General features: G+C 43.0%; 1 protein-coding gene across 20 annotated transcripts; it reads left to right on the top strand.

Annotated features, from left to right (window-relative positions):
• Positions 1–28: 28 nt before the first annotated feature.
• Positions 29–25,916, top strand: synj1 (synaptojanin 1). Of its 20 annotated transcripts, XM_085798503.1 has the most exons (35): positions 29–239; positions 1,130–1,287; positions 1,452–1,538; positions 1,962–2,229; positions 2,489–2,714; positions 3,697–3,780; positions 4,077–4,154; positions 6,408–6,469; positions 8,247–8,343; positions 9,047–9,222; positions 9,306–9,387; positions 9,491–9,643; positions 10,969–11,134; positions 11,542–11,565; positions 11,973–12,164; positions 12,675–12,762; positions 13,026–13,166; positions 13,258–13,450; positions 14,006–14,164; positions 14,319–14,475; positions 14,705–14,831; positions 14,981–15,193; positions 15,282–15,360; positions 15,573–15,738; positions 16,129–16,311; positions 16,441–16,476; positions 16,817–16,939; positions 17,099–17,137; positions 18,239–18,286; positions 19,040–19,078; positions 19,859–19,911; positions 19,995–20,175; positions 20,263–20,579; positions 20,863–20,886; positions 22,173–25,916. In XM_085798503.1, the coding sequence occupies exons 2-34, from the start codon at positions 1,164–1,166 to the stop codon at positions 20,881–20,883; spliced, it is 4,182 nt and encodes a 1,393-aa protein (XP_085654629.1). In that variant the 5' UTR covers positions 29–239; positions 1,130–1,163; the 3' UTR covers positions 20,884–20,886; positions 22,173–25,916. The 20 variants fall into 20 exon arrangements, with proteins under 20 accessions (XP_085654629.1, XP_085654612.1, XP_085654610.1 ...); XM_085798486.1 differs by lacking the exon at positions 20,863–20,886 and having other exon boundaries at positions 10,978–11,134; XM_085798484.1 differs by lacking the exon at positions 20,863–20,886.
• Positions 25,917–25,918: the final 2 nt, after the last annotated feature.

Genomic DNA, 25,918 nt, shown 5'->3' with positions numbered 1-25,918 from the left:
ACGTAGTTCACCGACATTGGAAATACAGCTAACGCACTTAAAAAAAAAAATGTAGCTAGTAAAATCATTTTCTTTCGTAATTTTAGTGTTTTCGTTACGTTTCAAAAACACATACTCCAATTTCACTAGATATCACGGTAACGTCAGGTAGGCGCTTTGCGTCGGAATGTACCATTTTGCCAACACACCGGGAAGGATTTTGTTGTGACAGCGGAGTCACAACCCGGTGGGGGGAAACGGTAAGAAGACAACCGCAGTGTTCCGTCCGTGTTATTCCATTAAAACCTGCACTTGTCAGATAATAGTATAATTCAAATGTCTACACTGGTTTATTTGTTTAACGGGACCGTGTCAGTCAAGTGTATTTCTTAGAAAACGGGAGTTTATCCTCCCGGACGTGCAGGTAGTACCACCATCAAAGTATCCTAAGCTAGCGAATGATAGCTACCCCTGTGATTAATCTAGCTAACTTGGCTAACGATGCCAGCTAGCGTCGAATAGATGTCAGGGTATTTTCGTCTTATCATTTTATCTCTCGTGCATTCGTCGTCGGGTTTCCATCACAGCAAAACCAAGCGGTACAGCTAGCAGGCGGGTATCCGTTAGCGGTAGCTGCGCCTGCTGCAGTTGTGTTTTAAAGTCGTGACTGTCCGTGTCAGGATGGATGATGTCTCAGTCTCCCGGCCTAACTAATAATATCGTTCACAGTGCGCCCGCTGCTTATGATCTCCAACCACCTGGGATGCTCGGTTTGAACTAAGATGTGTTTGCCATTTATATCTGGGCCTAAGCTAGTGATGTAGTAGTAAGTTAGGCTTCTGGTTTTGCAATCGTACTCCCCTCGTCAGTCTGGATCATGCAACATATTGCCGAGTAACATGACTGATGTGTCTAATGTCAGTAGGAACTTCTGCAGAATTTCCCAAAATGCACGGTCAAATATTGTACCACAATAGTCTGTGGCGTACAGTTATCAATGCGTAGTTTTGTTTTTAAGTATTAATATTTTCGATCCATATAGAAAATGCAGCAACTGGATCAGATCTGAATTATCTCTCTATGTAATTACTGGTGTTCTTTATGATAATAATGTCTGTTTTTTTGTTTTTTTCCCCCCATTGATTTCCAGGTCATAATATAGGTTTTTTCATCTTGGATCAACAATGGCCTTCAGCAAGGGATATCGCATTTACCACAAGTTGGACCCACCCCCCTACAGTGTCATAGTGGAAACTAGGACCAGGGAAGAATGCCTCATGTTCGAGTCAGGGGCTGTTGCTGTTCTTTGTAAGACATCTTGTTTGAATACTCTGTAAATGATATGAAGCAAGTAGTCTGTAAACACTTGCCACTGATAAGGACACCACAAGGGACATGCACAATGATGCATGTGATCAGGAAAATACAGTCAGTATTTTAATTTACATTGTGTTGCTTTTTTTGTTTTCCAGCTGCAGCAGAAAAGGAGGCCATCAAAAACACATATAGCAAGATTGTTGATGCCTATGGAATCCTGGGAGTTCTCCGCCTAAATCTGGGTAAGCTACAGAAACATCGTCCCGTTGAAGAAATGTCTTGGGTGTGGTCTAGGCTCTGCCCCCTTAATTAATGTGGGACTGTAATGCCCCCCTGGTTTGAAGCCTTGTCACTTCTTACTTCTAAGCTGCTTTCTCCTGTCCTCCACGTGACCTTGAAGGCTCCTGTTATCACAACAGGGAAAACACTGTGTAAAAGATTAAAGCTCAGACTTATAGATGGCTGAGATTTGACTGGCTGGGCACTTTCTGTAAATGACTATAACTGAATCAGATTTTAGTTAGCCTTATTATACAATCACTTGATGCTCAATTTTTTATTGTATTTCTTTTGCAATGGAGCGCTTTATATCTGTTGGCATACTGGTTGCTTCCATTAATTTTTCTTTAATTTTTCCTGTTAAAACTCTGCCTTTACTCCTGCAGGTGACTCCATGCTCCACAGTCTGGTGGTTGTGACAGGATGCAGCTCTGTGGGGAAGGTGCAGGACTCTGAGGTTTTCAGGGTCACACAGACAGACTTTATATCGCTGAAGAATGATCCAGGAGATGAGGACCGGATCTCTGAAGTGCGCAAAGTCCTCAACTCAGGACACTTCTACTTTGCCTGGTCTTCCACCGGAGTCAGCATGGACTTAAGTCTCAACGCACATCGCAGGATCCTTGAAGACACTACAGACAACCGCTTTTTTTGGTAAGAGCACAAAATGATGACGGTTCCACGGTTATAGGGGATTAGCGGTCAAGGATTTGGATCTTAAAATCAAATCTCTTGTGTGATGTAAAGAAATGCTCTGTAATCCTCAGTGGTTAATATGTGGGGAACTGTTTTCTTATCAATGTGTGATATTGCGGCTGTGTTTTTTTGCAACTGATGTGTGAAAATGAACAGTTCACAGTGAATTTGTTTGTGTGTTGACTCGTGTTTGTGTGTGTTTTTTATGAATCAATAGGAACCAATCTCTGCACCTGCACCTGAAACATTATGGAGTTAACTGCGATGACTGGCTGTTGAGGCTGATGTGTGGTGGCGTGGAGATCAGGACCATCTATGCGGGTCACAAACAGGCTAAGGCCTGCATCTTCTCCCGCCTCAGCTCAGAGCGAGCCGGCACTCGATTCAATGTCCGAGGAACAAATGATGATGGACAAGTGGCCAACTTTGTGGAGACTGAACAGGTGAATTAGGTCTTTCACAGTTGTACTCGGTCTTTCTTTATCTTTGTGAGGTGTCCCGATAAAACACTATCAGAAATCAGTTTGATGCAGTAGTTTGATCAGTTTTAGTAAATGAGATTCACTGTGTTAGGCTCATGGCAGTCCTCTGTCAGTCAGAGCAGGAGGCAGTGATAAGATGTCCTACCACACACTGAAAAGCTTTGTCAGTTTAATGTTTACATAATGCGTCATATGCATTTGCTTGCAGAGCCGCATAACCTTTGTTAATACAGTCTATTTGAATACAGGTTATCCATTGACTGATGTAACACTAATGCTCCAACATGTTCTTTTGTCTAATAATTATCAGAGATGCACAGTTAATATTAAAACTTCAAGAAAACCCAGTTGGAAGTAAGTAAGTGGTGATAGTATCTTGGCACAGTGACTTAGTGATGAGTAAACGCCACTGAGCAAATCTTAAAGCAGTCAGTATTTTTATTGCTGAGTCAGCGTATGGTCTGAAAACAGATTTATATTTGAATGTGGAAGCTTCTGTTCTTCTGGAAATGACTCAGTTAGCATTTTCCCTTTTTTAAAGTTTCAGCTCGAAGAAACAAAAAGAAAGTTACAGGTTGGGCACACGCAGTTATGGAACCACTACAATTATGGAGAAAAGACGGAGAAATGCAGCATAACTACTAATTTATTTGCTGCCTAAAAGTCTGAATAGAAAGTGAACATTAAAGGCTTCACTAGTGTGGTGGTATTTGCAGGGTTTTTGTGTTGGATTATATTGGATTGTCAGCCGTTCTGGTTATTTGGGTGTGCTGTGTTCTCTTCATAGAGGAATTAACGATGTCACATCCCCATGGTTTTATTTGTTAACAAAGGCTCTGATGCTTTGTTCGATTGTTTTTCCTGTCTATAGTAATTTTTGGAACAACATCCATGTTGTCACATTGCAAATGAACCTGACCAAGCTTCCCTCTGTTTTATACAGGTTATTTTCCTCGATGACAGAGTCTCAGCCTTCATTCAGATCCGTGGGTCCATTCCACTTTTCTGGGAGCAGCCAGGAATTCAGGTAATGGAAACAAAACCTTTTCCGCGCAGCCAGACTTGAATTCTAAAATATGACGTTTTCATATTAAGTCACATTACCTAAAAATAAAGAAACAGTCTTAATCCTTAACATATTGTACTAAAGTTGTTCTAGATGAGGTTCACTCAGGTTTGAAAGTCCTTCAAAATAAGAAAAAGCTTCCATCATAACATGTTCTTGTCATTTGTATCTGTTGAGACAGCTTAAGGGAAATAAGAAGTCATTACACTGGATACGTTTATCCTATTTGTAACATGTTTTGTCCATGCTGTGTTCAGAAAAAGTCCATTAAAGGTGTTTGGTTGTACCTGAATGAGAATCGGAACATTAATGGACTGGATGAAAACCCCCACCTGGTACAACCTGTTGTATTTGTTTTGGTTTTTTTGGCTTTATGTGGTGCTGGCGCTTTATTACTGCAGATGGGAGTTTCTCTGTGCAATGCCAAAGGCCAGGAGTGAAAACCAAGGCAATCCCAATGTGGATTTTTTATCAAGGTGCCATACAGAGAGTACCCATCCAGAAAAGGCAGATTTGGATGTTAAAAGAAGGAACAAGGATCATCCATTTACTGTACACCTCATGCAACATTACTGGGAATCTCCTGCCCTTGTCCTGACATTGCACAGACTGGTGGATTAGAGCAGCCGTGGGGAGGTTAATGATAGATGCGGCGATTGGTAAAGGGCATTTTTCTGTTTTCCTCAGCTCCCAGACTTCTTTGGTCAGGTGAGAGCCTGGTCTGAAAACATCCCCCAACCACTTCCCTTCTCAAAGGCTGCTAGCGTTGCCCAGGCAGCCAGATAGGTGTTGACTGGTAGTATGGAAGACTGAGCTGTTCAATATTTCAGAGGGCTAAGGCAAGCCAAGACCATAATAATCCCCCTATTCAGTCCACAAGTTCTTCGGTGTGGTCAAAACATAGGGTAGTTGGCTCGGGGTTGTTTTCAGACAGAACTGCCCCCCCCCCCTGCTTTTAAAGCACTCTTAGCTCTTAGACCCTGTCTACCAACTGTGGCTTGTAGGTTTACCTTCTCTTCTCCATTCTCTCCGATTCATTCCTTGAGCAGGATGGATAGACTTGTTCTTTATCCAGAAGAATAACTGATATTTACAGTTAGTATTACAAATAGTGGTGAATTAGTATTTGCGTAATAGAGCAATATCACAGTACCCTGCTAGGTAAGATGTAAATCAGTAAAGTGGTAGGATTGCCCCCTCTTAGCTGGTTAGTTTTTAGAGTCCTGGCTGATGGCAGAATATTAGTAATCATTTTGTATGGTTGTTTTGGAGATAAAGCAATTAGTGGAATTAGTTACTAGTGGAAAATAGTAACTCGGTGACCCTTAGATAAGCGGTTGGGAGTTGTCGTTTTTTTAATGAACTGTGTTTCAATACATACCACTTGTTAGTAGTTCTATTATCAGACATCAACTCATAGGAAGTGCTGTGAAACATCATACCATGAAAATATTTTGTGAATGTTAAAGACTCAATAGCATAATTGAGTAGAGCAACGAGCAAGTTAAAAGGAGGACTGGACTTGTCGCACCGGTTGTTATCTGTTGAGCAGGAGGAAAGTTTTGTTCTGAGGTGTAAGCAGCTGTAACCTGAGTCCTTTCAGGTGCCATCTCAGGAAGTTATCAAATATGCATAGAAATTGACCTGCAAAACTGTAGAGGAAGGAAGGAGTGACAAAATGGCAGCAGCATGGGCTAAATGTCTAGTCCTGTCAAATGCAGGCCCAGCTGCAGTAGGCACTCACAAATATTTTAAGCAGATGAATACAAAGCAGAGGAAAAGATGAGCAGACGGTGTAAAGAAGAAAAAACCCTATAAGGACACAGTAGTGAAGTTCACTCAGGACTCTCCATAATGTTCAGAGACAGTGCATTGGAAATAATGAATGACCATCGGGTGTATGTAAGTGACTAGTAGGAGCCAAAAAAACAACAGGCTCGTTTTGATTTTTTTTTTTTTTACTAGAAAACAAGCTTTCAGAGACATTAACAGATTACAGGAGAAGAGGGGGAGTTAACTGGAAAGCAGGGAGTGTTTGTCCACAGGCAGTGATGGATAGGGAACAAGTAAAGACCTGCAGTGCAGAATGAGCAGGTTTCCATGTAACAGCCAACGGGCTTGTGTCCTGCTGAGCCCGTCCAGGTACAGTCATATGTGGTCATGCTCTCTGGTGTTTCTCTTGATTCAGCCAGCACCAATATGTAGGAACATTACAAAGAGGCTGAAATGTAGAAACAATAAGCCAAACTTTTCCACTGAAGGTGTTGGAGAGATGCAAGTCAACAAGATTTCATTGCTGCTCAGTGTCTTTTCATTAAACAAGTCCCCTGTTTTGCCCCTGTGACGCTGCTGTCCTGCCCCATGTCCTTATATCCTTTTTTCTTCCCTTTTTTTTTGGACATTATTAAGGTTTCATTTCTGCTGTTGAAACATTATATAAAACTTCTATCTCATTATCTGTTCCTCATCACCAGGTTTTCTGGCCGCCTGCAACGTGCGTGTTTCCATTTTTGATCTTTACCAAAAAAGGACACCATGACTTGTCTCTTTTCTTTTTTTTGTCTTCTCTGGCTGTCTCTGTCCTGTAGGTTGGCTCTCATCGTGTCAAACTCTCCAGAGGATTTGAGGCAAATGCGCCAGCATTCGAAAGGTAATTAAAATGCGCTGTGTTCGGTGTGCACACGGGTGTGTATGTGCGTGTGCGCGTAGCAGCCTCCAGCTGCTTTATCTGGTCTCCTACAGATTACCACTCCTCAACGAGAATAGGAGACACCATAATATTATGTGTCCTGCAGTTACCGCCCAGGCTACAATGGAGAAAAGCTCTCCAGAGTCTAGAGGAGAAGATGTTAATTGAAGACTGTCCACAGAGGCAGGTTTATTGCAGGGAACAGAACAGACACATTAGTCGCCCTTGATAATCCATTGACCTCTGTAACCTGTATTTTATATTTATTGCAGACGGTAGAAGTACAAGTCCTTCCTTCACTGTTATTAGCATCTCTTTTGGGGGTCAAATTTATTTTATAAGAGTGTTTGACTTTGACATTATCATGTTAGTAAAGTAAATGGAATTGTAAATGGACTGCACTCATAGCTTTTCTAGCCTAATCCATTATGATAGTGCTTTACACTGCAAACCACAGTCACCCACACATTCATACAGCACTTCTGTCTACAAACACAGCAATTTTCCAACACATGCACTCACCATTGTTACAGCCAGGACAATTTGGGACACTGATATACAAACAGGAAAAGCCTGGAATTCAACTGACCCTCCAATTAGTGCTTGACCCACTTTACCTACTTACATCTACCCACCTTCTTGTTCTAAATCAACATTAAACAACTAAATGAATGTCTACAATCTAAACACTGTAGTTTCAAATTCTTTACATAAAGTTGTAACCCTAAATACTGAATTTGGTTTACCCGGTCTTTAAGTACTTGTAATTTCCCTGCTTCACACACAGATTACAGACGCAGGGTCAGGAGAAAGTGGCCTGTAGAACTGTTAGTTTGCTTTAGGACACCAAAGCCACACGGACTACTACTGCTGCTGTCTAAATGCAGACAAGGAAAGATGATCACCCTCACTATGCCACACCTTGATAGCACTGTGCCTGACTTTATCCTTATCACCTTTCTGTAGCCACCCCATCAAGGCTGTAGTAGCCATGATGTTCACTCGGACAACATTTTGCTGGAAAGCTGCAAAGACAATCAGTGGTTCTTTGATTTCCAGACATCTGAGACTGCAGAAGATGCAGACAGATGGACACTGTGGGGCTGAGCTCAGTATTCATGTCTCGTTTTCTTCCGCTTATCAGTATCTCGAACATGTTAAGACAAGCATGTCAGACTGTACACAAATAGTATTTTATGACAGATTAGCTTCTCACCACCAAGTAATTGGCACTGCCACTAGATTTTCTAATGTCTCTTCAGAGGAGGAATGATGAGTCACCCTTTTGTATATCAGGCCAGATCTCTGCAGTAACAGCCAAGTATATCTCTCCTGACTCTTGAGCAGGATCGATCATCTTTTTATAAACACATAGCAGCCTGCAGTCCACTGCTGATTGCTGTTGCCTTTCATTCCACACCTATCATAATTTTTTAACCAGTTTGATTTAGTGGATTATTTTATGCTTTGTACAACCCCTTTATCCGTCCCACATTGCCCGTTGCTCATAGAAACAAATATGCTCCCAGGATATTCTCTTTGTATGAATACTGTCTGGCTTTCATCACTCTACCTTAAGCAGTTGTTTATGAAACACAGACATCTTGTGTGCACAGTATTTATCAAGCTTAAGAATAACAGATACAAACATGAATACTCTACTGTCAATTTAAAAAAGCGTAGTATCGGTAAATTATGTAATTTTAACTTGTATATTGTGTGACTGTGTGTTTTGCAGACACTTCACAGCACTGCGGAGGCTGTACGGGAAACAGGTGATCGTCAACCTGCTTGGCAGTAAGGAAGGGGAACACATGCTCAGCAAAGCATTTCAGGTGAGAGGAACTGTTCTCTGTCCCTTGATACTGACATGTAAGTTATTATCTGATGCTTCTAAGATGAAAGCATCAGTGCAAATCAAACAGTGTGTTATTCTCTCTGTAAACACACACTCTAGTGAGGGATTCTTTGTGGTGCAAGACAGGGTGCATCACTGACATATTTTCCAGATGAGGAGTCAGTGGACACCATCAAAAAGCCATGTTTTTTTTATAGTCACTGGGGTTCTGCACTTTGAACTCATGTCAGGCCACTAGTCATCTCTAAACTTGTAGCTATCACAAAACTGCTGAAAAGACTTGCTGTTGAGGTTTAAACCTACTTATCTTTGAGTAGTATAAAAAATGCACTTCCCGGTTAGGCAACATTTTAGTGCAATAACACAAAGAATTCAATCTTTTTCATTCCATGTTAAATGCTTTGTAAGCTGCAGGCTCTTTAACATCTATCATCTGCTCTGGTTTTGTTAAAGGAGAGTGTAGTGGTAGTCTGTCAGCTTACTAGTGTCCATGTTGACGGCTGAACTTGATTTATTATAGTCAGGAGTCATGACCAAAGATTTCCTTAAAATTCAAACCACTGGTTTTGCATTTAACAAATGCAAATTATTGCTGTTTCATAGGTTCAGGCAACACAAATCCCACATTTGCATCCAGTATGAGTTTCTGGAATAATCTCTCCCTTCTCCTCTGTTTTCAGAGTCACTTGAAGGCATCAGAGCATGCAGCAGCAGTGAAAATGGTGAATTTCGACTACCATCAAAACGTGAAGGGCGGCAAAGCAGACAAACTCAACAGTGTCCTGAAACCCCAGCTCATCAAATTCGTCGAGGAGTGTGGGTTCTTCTACTACTCGGGAGAGACGGGCATCGCAAGGTGAGACGTAAATACAAATGTTTATGAAGTAGAAGTAAATCTCATTTTTGTTACAGCCTCTTGAACATATTCTGTGTTTGTAGGACTCAAGGTGGGACCCTCAGGACCAACTGTCTGGACTGTCTGGACAGAACCAACAGTGTACAGGCTTACTTTGCTCTTGAGGTAGGAATTTATATGGTATACTATACAATAAGCTCTTCTTTTTTTAATACAACGTACAGTATAGCTAGTTTTAAGCTAACACGTTTGTTCCTCACCACCCCAGGTGCTGCCAAAGCAACTGGAGCAAATGAATCTGACAGAGAAACCGCAGCTGGTAGCCAGGTTCCAGGAGGTTTTCAGGACCATGTGGTCCGCCAACGGAGACTCCGTCAGTAAGATCTACGCGGGCACTGGTGCCCTGGATGGCAAGGCCAAGGTACACAATGTGGAGACCCCAAAAACACATGTACAAATTCATAGGAATCCATAGTACACCCTTGTAGCCACAGTAGGTTATCAGAGTTGCATGTGAAACAGGATTCACATTATATGGTTGGATTTTATAAATTTCAACACATACTAGGTTACACATAGCTCTGCCTGTTGCAACAGCATCCTGGTAATTGTTGCTACTGGCCGAGCACATGACACAGTGAATAACATCAGTGGATTTAAGGAACATCAGATTTCAGTGTTGTATATGTTCTGCTTTCTAGTTTTGTATGTTTTGTATTTGTGTTGTGCTCCTTGAGCTAAAAGGATTTGAACTGAATTAGTGCTACCATTAAAAAGCTGTAAAGGGTAGGAAATGGATTAGCGGATATTGAACAGATAATCTTGGTAAATACTTGTAACCTGTAAGAAAAAACAACAAGCAAACCACAAAACATAAAACAAAGCAAACACAGCATGTCTTAAAACAGTTACTCTCTGACATTTTGGCTGCTAAAACAACAGATTTTTGCAGCCTGCTCACTAATGCTGACAGACATTCACTGTGGCTCAGAGTCTTGACCAGCTCAGCAGCCTAATATGGGAGGTCATGGCTGGGGGCATATTATAACCAGAAATGGTGTAAATGCTCCCAGTTTACTGCCACTTGAAAACAATCGTGGCCAGTTGTGCATTCAGTGACAGTGAAGTCTGCATGAACGACCTAAAGACCACCTGTGAGAAAAACTGTGTGTTTCTGTTTCTTAACTCTTGTGTGCTATCTCTTTCTGCTTTTCTCTGGACCTCTCCACCTGTGTGGTAAGTTAACAAGTCAGTCGATGTTGTTTTTTGAGCTGTGGGTCTATTTCCGGTGCCTTATTGATTACAGTGTTAATGTGTCAAGTGATGGTAACATTTACAGAAATCTTAGTTTCCCTGGGAGGGAGGGTTGGGTGATCATTTACCTGCTGTGGTATCAAATCCAATTGGTGCCTGAATTATCTGGCAACATCTGTTGTCCCATTGATGTGAACCAGGAGGAATCAATCAAAATTACCTCCATGTGGCAAAAACTCAAATCATGTTCCACATCAATCAGGGAGATTTTGAAGTTGCACCTTTTCTTTCCTTCCCAGTCAGTTCAAAAACCTGTGTTACTTTTATATCTGTTGAATCTATATTATTCAAGTGATTCTTCTTTGCTTCTCTTCCATGGTTGGTGTGTAAAGTTCAGACCTTTTCTCTTCAAGTGGCGGTGCAGGTGATAGATAATTAAGATTGGGTGATTTCTCTGCTTCTAATTAGTGTGCAATGTGTCTTCTTTTATAGGCGGGGAAGCTAAAAGATGGAGCTCGATCTGTGACGAGGACAATTCAGAACAACTTCTTTGACAGCTCCAAACAGGAGGCCATTGACATCCTGAGGCTGGGCTCCACGCTCAACAGTGACCTGGCAGACAAAGCTCGGGCTTTGCTCACCACATCTAGTCTTTACGGTAATTCTTTACAAAATGGATAGTGGGATAAATAATTTAAAAGAGACAACAGATCACATCTTCGGAAAACAAATGTAACAAATGTTTTTTTTAACCATATGTTGCAGCTTCTGTTTTTTCTAATCATTATTGAAAGAATCTAATTCTGTTTTTGTTCCATCAAAGGGGAATTGTTTGAATATTTTGACAAGTTTTGGCCCGTATCTGATGTGACACAGTTAGCCAGAGGCTACTCTGCACAATAGAAGGGTTTGTCCGTGCCACGTCAAGTGGGAGGTGTAATCTCCATGTGTCAGATCTCTGTCCCTGTTAGATTAATGCTGACCGACTGCTCTGCTAGCATTATCTGGTTAACCCGCCCTTCTCTCCCCTCTCTCTCCCCCCCTTGCTCTTGCACACAATCTTAGTCACTGAGCCCGTCTTACAATCAGGTATAGTAACTGACAGACTGCCCCAGTGGATGGATCCTCTTATCCCCTGTAGTTGTCCTTTCATCTGTGTTTGCTACTCATTCATTTATTATTCAATGTTGGTAGTGGTTTAAAACCGTTTTATACAATCAGGCTCCTGCAGCACTCTATAAAATGAGGAGAATGTTAAATTTTGCAATGAAATTTAACATTTCCTTAACTGGAAATTTAAGACAGAAACAGACCATTACCAAGGTTGATGCCCCATTTTTTTTTTAAACATTGTTGTGAACTCCCTCCATTGTATTTAAATTGGTCTCCCATTGATTACCGTTTTCCCATTTTTGTTGATTCCTTGTATGCCTCCCTTCCTATAGACAGATATTCAACCGTTTTACGCTCTAATCATACTCCCCTCCCATCTGCAGCCTCCCCAAGAGTACTGCTGGGAATGTGCCAGAACTTCCATAAATACACAAGGCCCAAGCAGATCCGGGTGTGTGTGGGCACCTGGAATGTCAACGGAGGGAAACAGTTTCGCAGCATTGCTTTCCGCAACCAGACTCTCAACGACTGGCTGTTGGATGCTCCAAAGAAGGCAGGGCATCCTGAGTTCCAGGGTATGTTGGTATTGATTTATCTGCCTTTACTCATGGGATTATGTTACATAGATCTGATATCATGTATTATGTTAGAACATGTTTTATTGATATATAGGGAATTTATATGAGGAATTTGAAAATGTAATCTTCAGGGAGACTGGGAAAAGTTAATACATGTGCTTCCATTTCCTTTTGTAAATACCTTTTGGTCAAACTACTGACACTGTCCATGCGGTGTATTTGCTACCTGAATACATTTACATACAGTATGAGCATAATGTAGGATACGAGATAGGCCTAACCTTTATTACAGTGATTATAATGTTTCCAGTGAAGCACCTGTCTCTCCTTGAATGAAGGTTGTTAAGATGTTAGGCTAAGATAGAAACATTTTTTTAAAAATTCCTTTAAAACAATAACAGAAAACCAATGTTGTAAAAATAAATTTACCTTTCATCAGTCATTGATCCTGCACTTGCACTGATCATTTTGGGTTTGTTTTCTGTTTTTTTCTCTCTCTCTTTACAGACAGCAAAGCCAACCCGCCCATAGATATCTTTGCCATTGGTTTTGAGGAGATGGTTGAACTGAATGCTGGCAACATTGTCAGTGCCAGGTATGCCAGCTAATATCAAGAGCACAGATGTTGTTTTCACTTTTAGAAATAAAGTTGTACAAGCCTGAGAAAGAAAGTTGACTTCAAAGGTGACCATGAATTTGCAGACTCAGTAGCTTTGACTGTTTAGGTTTGATCAGATAAGCCTAATAGGACTTACCCAGATGTGAATTCTTTGGATAATATATTTTAAAACTAAATATTATGTTTAGTTCTTGTTATACTGTTTCTGCATTAATGTGCATTTTTCTTCCTTGTCTCAGCACCACTAACCAGAAGCTGTGGGCAGCTGAGCTCCAAAAAAACATCTCCCGAGACCACAAGTATGTGCTGCTCGCTTCAGAACAGCTGGTGGGAGTGTGTCTGTTTGTCTTCATCCGCCCACAACATGCACCTTTCATCAGGTATGGACGGTACACATTGAAATGAGAAACATAGTATTATACTATAAAGCACAGATTTAATGATAACCTTGTCATTTAATATATTTTTCAGGGATGTAGCTGTAGATACTGTAAAAACTGGAATGGGCGGGGCTACAGGCAATAAAGGTGGCGTGGCCATCCGCCTGCTTTTCCACACCACCAGCATCTGCTTCGTCTGTTCCCACTTTGCTGCCGGCCAATCACAGGTCAAGGAGAGGAACGATGATTACAACGAGATCACACGCAGACTCACCTTCCCCATGGTAACAATAATGATAAGAGCAATAATAGTGCTTTACAGTAAAAACAAAGCATAAAAGGAATGAAGTGAAAAACTTCTAAAACAAGATGAATTGTGGAGGGAAAATGAGGAGGGAAACGCAGTGGCCTCAACACTGTCAACATGATCAGACTATAGAGGGAAAGAGAGAGCCTTTTATAGTCCTTGACTACAGACTCTCAGTAGGGGGGACAGGGTGAAACGAGGCCATGGACATCAGTCCAAAGCCAAGGCTTTCAGAGGTGCTGGCTGGTTAATTAGGAAGTTCACAGTATCAGATATAGAATGAATCAGATTTGATAGGCATTAAAAAAAAGGTCTCCATCTGGTGGGCATAATAAAATTAGGGTATAAAAGAAGCATATATTGGGTTGAAACTGAGTGAACACCATTGGGAATGATAAAGACATTTACAGGAAGCCTCTCTCTTGTCCAAAAGGAAGGGTACTCTTGCGCTTCAGCCGGTAAATTTTTCTTTTGGGTTTAGTCCTCGTTGAAGTGACCCAATTGCACCTACTTCCTCTCTCTTGTCCTTCAGGGTCGCCTGCTATACTCACACGATTATGTGTTCTGGTGTGGAGACTTTAACTATCGTATCGGCCTGCCCAACGAGGAGGTGAAGGAGCTCATCAGGCAGCAGAACTGGGAAGCTTTGACAGCAGGGGACCAACTGTTTGACCAGAAGAATGCTGGACTGGTAAGGCCGACAGAGCACATGGATATGTACACAAAGGAAGCTGCTAATGAGGTTTCACTTCTGCTTAAGAAACAAAACAAAGCAGAAACACACAAACCTGATGTTACATAATGTAGCCTTTAGCTGTTAACAAGTCTGTGAATGTCTTCCACAGGTCTTCCGAGGTTTCATCGAAGGAAAGTTAGATTTTGCTCCTACCTATAAGTATGACCTCTTCTCTGAGGACTATGACACCAGCGAGAAGTGCCGCACACCAGCCTGGACTGACCGCATACTCTGGAAGAGGAGAAAGTGGAACTTCGACAAAACAGGTGTGATACAGAGACAGACCAGCCTCCCATAATCACTGCCATACAGTAAATTATGTTAGAAGCTTATTCACCTTGTCCTGTCTGTCTTCTTTTGCTTTTCACTTTTGTATGATAGAATAAAAACATTTTAAAGTTTTTATTCCATCATACAAAACTACACTCCTACACGAGAATCAATGTGTCGTATATTACTATAAGCTGGTACCAAAATGTATGTTTTGTTTTACAGCCGAGGAGATGAATGTAGTCGGTGCAGCTTCTACATCTGCGGAGAATGAGGATGATCCAGACCACCCTTGGAGCCCGGGCAATCTGAAGTACTATGGCAGGGCGGAGCTCAAGACCTCAGACCACAGGTAAATATAAAGATACGTCTGTAAGAGTCAAGAGAACTGATAAGTTTGAAGAAGCTTCATAACAAAAGTCACATTTCTTGCTCTTCTTTTTAATGTGCCTTGGATAAATTGACTCAATTCTCTCTGCTTACACTCTTGTGCTTCTCTAGGCCTGTGGTGGCAATAATGGACATTGACATCCTGGAGGTGGACCCGGAGGCTCGGCACCAGGTCTACAAAGACGTCATCGCCCTGCAGGGCCCTCCAGACGGCACCATCCTGGTGTCACTCTGCACCTCCGGCCCTGACGACTACTTTGACGATCCTCTCATTGATGAACTTCTGGAAAAATTTGCACATTTTGGAGAAGTCATTCTCATCAGGTGAGTCTGCTGTCCAGACACACACACAGACAACGTCTGTCACCTTCAGACGGTCGGACCGCATTAACTGTGTCCTTGTTTGTTGCAGGTTTGTTGAGGAGAAAATGTGGGTAACCTTCCTAGAGGGTTACTCTGCTCTTGCTGCTCTGTCGCTCAGTGCTTCTACTGTAAGTCTTCACTAATTAATATTAATTACTTCTAACCTTTAAAAATGTTCTCCTTAGTACTAACATTAGAAATATAAAATGTGTATCTACAGTACCTCTGTCCATTAGACTTAACATTGCATAATTTTAATCACTTCACAAACTGCTGCTCTCACTTGTTTGTCAGTTGTATCATGAACTCTACTTCTCTTGTTTGCCTTCATCTCCTGCAGGTCCTGGGCAAGATGATTGATATCCGTCTGAAGAGCCCAGGCTGGATCAAGAGTCTGGAGGAGGAAATGAGCGTGGACAGGATTTGTGGAAGCATCCCCACCTCAGCCAGCTCCACTCTGCTGGCTGAGGACACAGACATGGGAGATGACGATTACGATATGGAAGGTGAGGAGTGACCGACGTGTAATCCCAAGCTTTATCCCCAGAAATCAGATTTTTTTTTCTGTTTGTGGTAATTGTCACTGCTGGTGTACGAAAGGCTGTTTCTTTTTTTCTTTTCTTTCTTTTTTTTTTTTTTACTTTTTTAATAACAAACATAAAACAACATGTATTCAACATAAAACTACAACAAAACATAACATATTCAACAACATACATCTACAATAAAACATATAATCAGTATGTGCATACTACATATCTCTCAGCTTTTAATACATGAACCATAAATTTATATAATAACTCAAATAAATAAAAATGATTAAGTAACTCACTCTATAGCAACCCCAAAAAAACATTAAACTATATTAAATCTTCATCTCTGATTTCTTACACCAGGTGACGTGGACGATGAGGTGGAGGAGATCCTTCCCCAGCACCTGCAGCCCGGAGCTGGCACTGGCCCTGGATCCTCTCCTCTGCCCTCCCCCCGGAGCAGCCCCTGTCCCTCCCCCACCCACGGAGAACCGTCCGCCCCCAGCAGGCCCAGTCGTGGAGGACAACCCTCCCGACCATCACAAGGTGAGAATGGCACGTTCAGCATTACACATAACTGAAATCAAGTCCAGACTCATCATCTGTTCAGGTTGTCATCTCTCCCTGCCTGAATATAAACTGCAATTTTGCTCTGTTTGTAATGCATGGAAGCAGATTTAAGTCCGTCAACAATGAGAAGAGAATTCCCAGGTAATGTAAAGCTCCAGGATTCTGACTGCGTAGTGTTAGAGGCTTTGTGGTTTGTCTTATAGTAAAGCACCTTGTTTCCTTTTGAAACATGTTTCATGTGCAGTATTAGAACGCGTGCAGTGTTAGTTTCATCTTTCCTTTGGTCAACACTGAATCACAGCTGTGCACAAGGAGCACAAGGAGCACAAGTGAAGGATGTTGAGAAATGGTATATTAAGTGATGCTTCTATAGAAATTTGACAGTCTTTATCTGTATTGGGTGAAAATGTTAATTCTCACATAAGGGAATCCCTGCTATACTGTACCACTCTTTAAGTGTTCTTATTATATTTCCTTTCAGGGCCTCCTGTCGACTTCCAGCCCGGTGCCCCCACGTCTATGGAGCCCAAACGCCCGCCTCCCCCTCGCCCTAACGCCCCACCAGCCAGACCAGCACCTCCTCAGCGCCCACCGCCGCCTTCAGGTAACACGTCATCCTTAACCCTGTCTCAGTTGATCAAAGCCCAATTTTCTGACATTTTGATCACAGAATCACTTTGGAAGTGTGATTTTATGATTTAGTCGCTTTAGGCAGGTGTTAACATTTTCACCTTTGTCCCACTGCTTCGCCTCATTCCCGAAGGCGGCATGAGCCCTCTGCCAGTTAGAAAGGACTCTGCAGGTAAAGTGATGGCTGTGGAACTGTGTGTTTATGCGCTCACGTTGCTGAAGCATTCAGAGTAGTGGCTGCTGTTTCCCATCCGACAGAACTCACACAGAATCACTTTGCATTAGCGCTGATCCTATAAGCTACCTTATACTGCAAGTTATTTGCATTGTATAGAGTTCCTATAGAGTTCTGTACTCATAACTTATTATCAATAATCCAGCAAACACATATTCTTATTAGTGAAAACTCACTCCATGTATTTGATTTTGATTTGATTTGATTTTTATTTGTCTCAAACAAGCACATCAAAAGACAAACAATCTATATAACAAGAAATAAAACAATAATGATACTGTGCAAGTTTGAGAAGGGGCTGAAGGAAGCAAAGCTTATCAAGTTCAGCCCCCCCCTACATTGTGATTCATGTCATACAGTACATCTGTAGTTCCATACAATTCAGAAGATTAAAAACATATTGCTTTAATATGAAATACTATGACTATTACTAGTATGACTATTATTGATAGTTAATGTGAGTATATTAGATCATGCTTTATCGTATTGTGGCTCTTAGCATTTCCTGCTCACGACTTTCCCTTTGCACATTGCGGTTCATTCATCCTAACAGGAATTTGCTTCAGTGTTTACTGGGCATAGATCAAGCTACTTTGCAGGACACAGGTGGAGAACCATATTTATTCACTGAAATATCAACATCACACAGTACTATACTCGCTGGCCTAAGCTTCCCCCTTTCATCTTGTTTAAAACTGGAGATTTCCATAAAAATCAATCTAGAATATTTGACATGGGAATAGGCTTTAGAGATGTGAGGCAGTGAAAGACCATGAAGGTAAAGTAGTAAGTCGTGTTGGTTGATGTTCTTATGGAGAAAATGCAGCTGACTTTACAGTAACATTTACAACTTACCCTTTTATGTATATGAGCACTGTCTCCTAGACATTGTTATTTATTGTCATGTAGCAGTTGTGTGTTTTCTTATTGTACTACAGCCACTGCGACTGAAATCTTTTATTTTAATCTATTGCTTTTTTTTTATGTTCCCTCCTCTACTTTATTTTGAAAATACTGTTTCCCCTCTTTGACTTGAAGACTGTGGCGAATGTCCCAGCCCACTGTTTGGTAGGAGAGGCAGTGAAGGTAACTGGCCAGGCGGTGTGTCGTTAAATGTCATCTAATCCCTTTAGTCTCACACCCCGTCATCAATGTTACTGATGCCTTTTGACATTGATGGTTCACTGTCGACCGATTCTGCATCATTGTGGGCCATCTTAGCCTTGTGTGTGGGTGAGAGAGATGTGTTTTAGTAGCCTGTTATGTAACCTAGTTAGCTTATTTGGATAAGTTGGGAATGATGCACAAACCCACGAGGTTTAAGGGCTGCAGGGACAAAATGGACAATTCATACTTTTCCACCCAGAAAACCTTATTTTCTTGTTCCCCTTTTAACATTCAGATATGGATAGTGTAATATGTCACTACATAATGCATAACAACAAGTGTGTTTTTGCTAATGAAACTTTTTCAACATTTGTGTCAAGGTCTGAAAGTAAGTATCAGGATGTTTCAAACCACGTGACTCAAATGGTAGATGAGCAAGATACCTCATGTGTGTACGCTGAAAAAGTGTTCATTATATGATTCAAGTCTTCATAAAGGATTATTAATTGATAAAGAAAGGATTATTAGTTGGTTATTAACGGGGGGGGATTCTTAGGCAGGTAAATCCTCAGCATCTCAGGCTTCACTGCTCTGCTTCACTATTACCACCATACGCTACTCTTGGTGCTTCTTGTCAAGTGTTGTCACTGGGGAACATCTGTTTTCCCCCGTGACTGGTATTCCACTTTGTGTGTAACAATCCTGTGGTTTGGTTTCCTTTGTGCTGCAAAGGACCAAAAAGCCCCGCTCTTCCCCGACCAGACGCCGCAGGTGAGTGGCACAAAGCATGACGCAGCCTCACGTACAGTTAGTGGACGACTGAAGACAAAGCAGTGTTAGAGATGTAGGTTCATATTAGTCTGATGAAACCCAGCTATGTGGGGCGTTTCCTTGCTCTCGTAGGGAGTGATATGGGGGGGGTGAGGTTATGATCCTGTGTGTTGTGTTTACACCCTGGCACAAAACCAGCCTGTCCCAGAGGAGCCGGTCCCAGGGTTCTGGTTGCATAGCCTGACGGTGACTTTTAGCTTCTCTTCACCTGACCCGTTTGCACTGTGTGTGTGTGTAGTTGGCTAAACCCCTCTGTCACAGTAAGGGTGTGTGTGTGGTTAGCAGGGTTGCTTTAAGTATTACACAGAAGCAGACATCTAAGTGGCGTGGGAACACGTTCGCAGGCTCTGAGAGGAGTTAGGCCAAAGAATAGTGAAAGAAGAGGTGTGTGAGTGCGTGTGTGTGTGTGTGGCAGCTGGCTTGAAGAACAAGGCCTGCCTCTCTTCCAGATCTCCTGCAGCTCAGGAATGACTGAGTCATCATTCCTAATGAAGTCAGGCATGGGGAATTCAGGTTGTCATAGGCCGGGGCAGGTTAGCAGTGTGATCGTGTCTGATTTAATACAGCTCATGTAAAACTGAAGGTTTTTCATCCACACAAATTGTCACTGCTCCTTTTTTTCCCTGTATCACTTACAAGATAGTTCATGAAAAATACAGTCATTTTTGTTCATTTTATTGTTGCTTATGTAGCGGGTTTGTTTGTTTTTAACTCTTTCAGGTCGAGGCCAAGCAGCAGCAGGAGCTCCTGGGCCTGCAGGTGCTCCAAGACCGGTGAGATGATTCATCTAATCATCATCTAATTGTAACTATTCTTACACCAGTTTTTACTCAACTTAATGTCTGACTATTTCCAGAATATCCCCCCTCGAGCTGGGGTGATCAGTGTGACCCCACAGTCTCGCCCAGCACCTCCCTCTCACCCCGGAGCGCCCAGACCGATCCCAGAGGTGCACCCTGGGGCGCCTCGGCCCATCCCAGACACCCATCCCGGAGCCCCCCGACCTGTGCTGGCTAAACCCACCGACCTGCCTCTGGGTAACGAACCAGATATTCAGCTCTTGAATGTTCATGATACAATCTATTCAATTTTAGCCTTAACTCGTCTCTTGTGTCCTCCCTCAGGTCCTCCGCCCTCTGGACTGCCTCCAACGGCGCCCCCCGCAGCGAGACCCCAGGCTCCATCTTCAATGCAGCCGCCCATGCAGCCCCAACCCCCTGCCCCCTCAGCTCAGTCCCAGCTCCCACCGCCGATGCAGCCCTCGCTCCCAGCTCCTCTGCTGCCACAGCAAGCCCCAGCTCCTGCTGCCGCTGCTGCTGCAGCCGCTCCCCCTGCTGGGCCTCCACAGGGTCTAGCCTCCCCTAAACCCCCACCACGTTCCCGCTCCTCTCACGCTCTGCCGCCTGATGCTGCCAAGTCTGAGACAGCCCCAGCTGCACAGGTCGGTGCCAACCTCCTTTTCATTAAATCATTGACATTTCAGCCGCTGAAATTGAAGAAGACTAACACCATTTTTTTTTGCATGAAGTTAAAACATGTACAAGATATTCTTGGTCCAGTTCTGCTCATTAGACATGATATTTTCTGCTAAATTGTGGCTATTATAAGAGGTGAACTGTGACAATAGGAGAAGAGCCTCTTTCTGCTTCTTCATCAGATGAGCTTAGTTGTCTGTGTCATTCTTCCTGCTTTTGTCTCTGATACATTTGTCTCTCTCTCACAAGCTGGAGAAGCCCTCAGGGTGAAAGGTACTTGATATTAAAACCACCTCTTTGTCTCATCCTCCATAGCACAACAGTCCTGCTCTGATGTTATGACTCATGCATTACACCCAGTAACCTCCTCCTCCTCTCATGTCGTAAATGATTTTCCTTCCTTTCACATCTCTTCCCCCAAGTTACTTTAACCTTGATGCTTTTAGTCAAGGCCATACATTGTTTTGTGTTAGGACTACAAAATGGAGCATTACTTGTTTTTGTCGGTCAACATATCAAACAAAAAAAAAGAATGGATGAAAATGTGGTGTTTGTTGTTGGCCATGTTCCCCTCACTGGTCCTTCCATATGTGTTTTCTCCCAACGGTTCAGGTCTGTGAAACGAGCACATATGCAATGACCTCATAATTTGATTTCACTTTTTGTTTAATTATTTGTATTATTTCATTCATTTGTATTAGAGTTAGTGATTGTATGTGGACTGTGATGCACCAATCAGTTGTCAGCAGTAGTCAGAGTAGTAAATATATGTTTGGAAGTGTTTTCATCAGCCAGATTAAAGGTACCCTGTGGAGTTTTTGACCACTAATGACACAGTGTCTCTATTGGTTTTATCAAATCAGTGCAGCATATGTATCATCCCGTGTGTGGAGGACTTGGTACACGTTCCTGCTGACTGCAGGGCGCAATAATGCAAACGTGTAGTTGAGGCAAGCTATAAAGTACAAATAAGAAAAGGACAATAAATAAGACTGACCCTGTTAAGATGAGGTATATTATTCCCCTTTATTCAGTGCTTTTATACAGACATCCTGTTGCAATCTTTGCTTGTTTACCCTGAACCCAACAAGCTGTTATAACTCAGCTCCAGTGTGCGGCTGTAGACAGCATTGCTAGTGTTAGAGAAGTGGAGCAGCAGCATCCTGTCCCACCACGACTGCTCTGTCTTTTGTACACTCATCAATTTGGCTCAGTGACTACAGCCCCCGCCGGCACAGAGACAGAGCCACAGTACTCCCTCCCTCTGTGTTTGGACCTTTAGCTGTGGTGATTGACCCAGCAATGTGCCAGAGTTACGACGTAAACATGGATATAAACAATGCACATTTCTAAATCATCAGGAATCTACTTGACAGATGTTTTATGTATTTAATGCACAGAAAGAAACACTGAATGAAATTTTTGTTTACAAAAAAGCTCCACGGGATGTCTTTAAACATACATTATAAAGAACCGTATGGTCTATTAGTTAGTTAATAATATCAGCTGAGTTTGTTGTGACGGCTAAAAGGTTTTTTCTTTGTTTTCTTCCTCTGTAGATAAACGGACTGAATGGAATCCAAAGAGAAGCACAATGGAAGCCTGACCCCTTCGAAACACTTGCACCTGATTTCCTCTCCTCCTCCTCCTCCTGGCGCACCACGCAGTCCCTGACCAGAGGCTCCTCTCTGCGCGCTCCCCCCTCCGTCCCCCCGTCCGCTTGTTCCTCCAACACTCTCCCTCTGTCTTTCTCCCTCCAGTCGTCCGCTCTGTCGGACCTGCAGGCGCTCGATTCGTCCTCCTCCTCCTCGCTCTCCACCCCGTCGCCGTTCGCCTCCTCCCTCCTCCCGCCTCCTCCGGTCCCGTCCCGCAGCCGCTCGCAGGAGACGCTGCGCGCCTCCCCCGGCCTTTTCCCCACCGAGCCGCTCCCCGCCCGACCCAGCAGCACCAACCCCTTCACTGGTCCGCTGGCGCAGCAGCACCAGCAGCATCAGCAGCACCGCTCGCTCACCCCGGACTTCAGCATCCAGCGTCCAGCCCCAACGGCAAACCTTCAGAGGACCACGTCCGCTCTCACCCAGCCACTCATCCCCACCCACCCCCCCGCCCCCCACCTGCAAAGGACCGCATCTCTCTTTGCGCCATCGTCGTCTGCTCTCAATTCTACACCTGCTCCTCTGCTCCCCTTCACCTCCGACCAGTTTCCCGCTCCAGCCTTGCCTCTGGCCCCGCCCTCCTCCGTTCCACTCCCCCTTGCACCTCGTAGCCTGCCGCCTCCCCCCGGAGGGAAACCCACCCAGCAATGGGTCACGTTCGATGAAGATTTGGATTTTCCATCTACTACCAAAACGCTACAGAACCCGTTCACTTCCCTCCCGCCCCAAACTCAGACTCTGCCGTCCCGCTCTGTGTTTGACTCAGAGCCCGACTGGTTATCCACCACCCCGTCGGTGTTCCCCACCCTCCCTCCTCCCATCCCAACCAGGACTGCAACCGCGAACCCCAAACTACCAGAGGGACCCAGTGACAGCTGCTTCTTCCCCAGGGAGTCCACAGAAAGATAGGATTACCATTATTATGTAAAGGGCATATCAAGATATGTATAGATCTATGACAAATGTGTAAATGTGTTTGTGTATGTACAAAAGAGACAGTATTTAAGAAGTCTAGACCAATCCCCTCAGAAAGGATTTCTATCTGGAGCCGTAACATGAGAAGTGTATGAGCCTAAATGTGTGTTCTATCTTTACCACAGAGATATCTGCTTGTTCCCTGATATTAACATTTATTTTAATATGAATTGTTCCGATGTTTATTTTTATTTATGGCAGCGAACGTGCCTATGTCTACAGTATATACAATTATACAAAGTATATCTATACTTGCGAATCATGTGTGTAAGCAACTGTGCAATATCCAGACATGTCTGTGTGGCCGTGCAGCACACTGCATGCGCCTGCGAGGTTTCACCTAAATCAGTGTTAGCCTTCGCGTTATCAACATTTGCAAACACACTGCGGTTCATATCCCTCGCTCTGACTTATCCGTACATAAGAGCGGGATTCTCAGTAGACGGTAATCTTGTGTTTTTCTCGGTTTGGTCTCGTAGTAGAAGGCTATGCACCACACGTTTTTACATTTGCCCCCCCCACAGTTTGCTGCTGTACACAGCAACTAGAGAGTGCTTTGACTCGCAGAGTTCATTGTGAGTTTTTTTTTTTGTTGTCGTTGTGTTTTGGGGTCCTGGAAGTGCAGAGACAAAAGCCATGTTGTGTGCTTGATTTTATCATGAATGTACTTTATTTTTGCACTGGGTTTTGTCATAGCCTCCACACTGACATCACCATGCGAGCAGCAGCAGCATGAGTCAGTGTCATATTAAGTCAAACTGTTCACTGCCGCAGGACTGACGCTCTGTAATATCATCTCAGCCACTTTGATAGGAAGACATTTTTCTCCTCTACCCACTCTGTGCTCACTCTCTTTGTCTACGGGCCGTTACTGCTTAGCTGGATATATTTTGTAGCTCCATATCAGAACCTATACATAGTGATTATGTATAAATGTACGTTTTCAATATGGAAAACTTCTCGCTATATGTGCGTGCGTGTGTTTGTGATAACCGTGACAGTGGTTTGCACAATGTAACTGATATGCACTGAAAACGCTGTGTGTGCTCTCTTGGTTGTGTATTGTTGACGGCAGAGCGACAACGACGATGAGAGCCTGAGGACTGAACCGATCAGAGGGCGTTTTAACCTTTTCCACCTCCACAGTGTTTGGATCCCTCTTGATTTACCCAAAGCATCAAACCATACCATTGTAAATTCACGAGAATGTGGCGCGTGCGTGTGTATGTGTGCGTGTATGTGTGTGTGCTTCGGTTACTCAAAGTACGACAGTCTGATTTGAGTATGTTATGCATGGCATCAGACGTATGCCATGCATAATGATAATAATAATAATAATAATGAGGGCACATTTTTTTCTTACTTCAACTTTTGTTTATTGCAAAAGTCATGCTTTTAATTTGTAAGAACGTTTACTCAAAATAATCTATTGTTGATACCGTGGTGAGAAGTAACGTGTCGTGTTTGAGGTGCGTACCGTCCGTTGTTGTGTTTGACAGTGTTTGTGTTTGGATGTGAGTGTGTGGACAGACTAAGCGGTGGGATACCTCCCCCTCGGAGTACATACGATGTGTTTGCTCTCAGGCTCTGAACCAACAGCCAGTGTGCTCGCTCACTCGTGGCTGCCACTGTATTTCTGCCCACTGTATGCGGAAATGTAAACAATACAACACAAAGGACTCTCTCTCTCCCCCTTTACAGCACCAAACGTCAGAGCGAGAACCCCCCCTTCCCTTCCCTCCACACACCCTGTAGCAACACTACTGGATGATGATTCTTCACTTTGACTGCAAATACACACTGTAAGCTCAGACCCACACACATCACCAGATAACATTCGAAGTTGGCAGGTTGTTGTGTCCTTCCCAGGCTGCACACATTCCAGACAGTCGTGTGATTTGAGTGTTGGGTGTCGAACTCCATCTGTGATATCATAGCTGTTTCCTCCAGTTGAGAGTTAATTGTTACTGAGCATTGCTGATTTCCTAACCATTCTTAAGGTATGTGTGTGTGTGGTGTGTGTATGTGTGTGTGGGTGTGTGGTGTTGTCACAGGTGATGTGTCAGTATTTCTTTCTTCCTGTACTACCTACTTCCCTCTTTCACTGCTGTTGAGTTTTACAGGTCAGCGTCTGTGCCGACAGTGATGACAAGCAATAGGGTCATTGAGAGTACAATCCTCCCTGAAAAGGACACATGTCAGCTGTTGTAGACTAATAAGGTGTGATTTCCCCCCTTCAACCTTCAGAAGTTAAATGAAATGTCTTAAAAGCATTTTCAGTGGTTCAAGGAGGACAAAACACACGAACCAAGAAAGTACCAGCTAAATAACGCTTTTGCGCTCTGTTTAAACATATGAATATGAGTAGAAACTGTATCTGCATTAACAGTAGGTGACTAGCCAGCGCTTTGTGTCATGTCATGTTCAAGATGAGGTTTTATAGGAAACAAAATGCTCCTTTTGTGAGGTCGGTGTCCCTTTTTATGGCTATAACCCATAGTAAATAAGAGTCTGTGTTGTTGAACATATTCTGTATGTATTAAAGAGAAAACATGAAGCTGCGATTCATGTTAATATCCAACGTTCCATATTTTAAGTGCACAGCTGATTGCACATTTATGTATGAAGCAGTTTATGTTGTATGTATGCAAAAATAAATGTACGTTGACCTGATG

Source organism: Trachurus japonicus, chromosome 14, assembly GCF_045865225.1.
Source record: "Trachurus japonicus isolate A0001 chromosome 14, Traja_1.0".
Classification (NCBI taxonomy): domain Eukaryota; kingdom Metazoa; phylum Chordata; class Actinopteri; order Carangiformes; family Carangidae; genus Trachurus; species Trachurus japonicus.
Note: the sequence above shows the minus strand (reverse complement) of the source record. Positions and strands in the feature narration are given on the sequence as shown.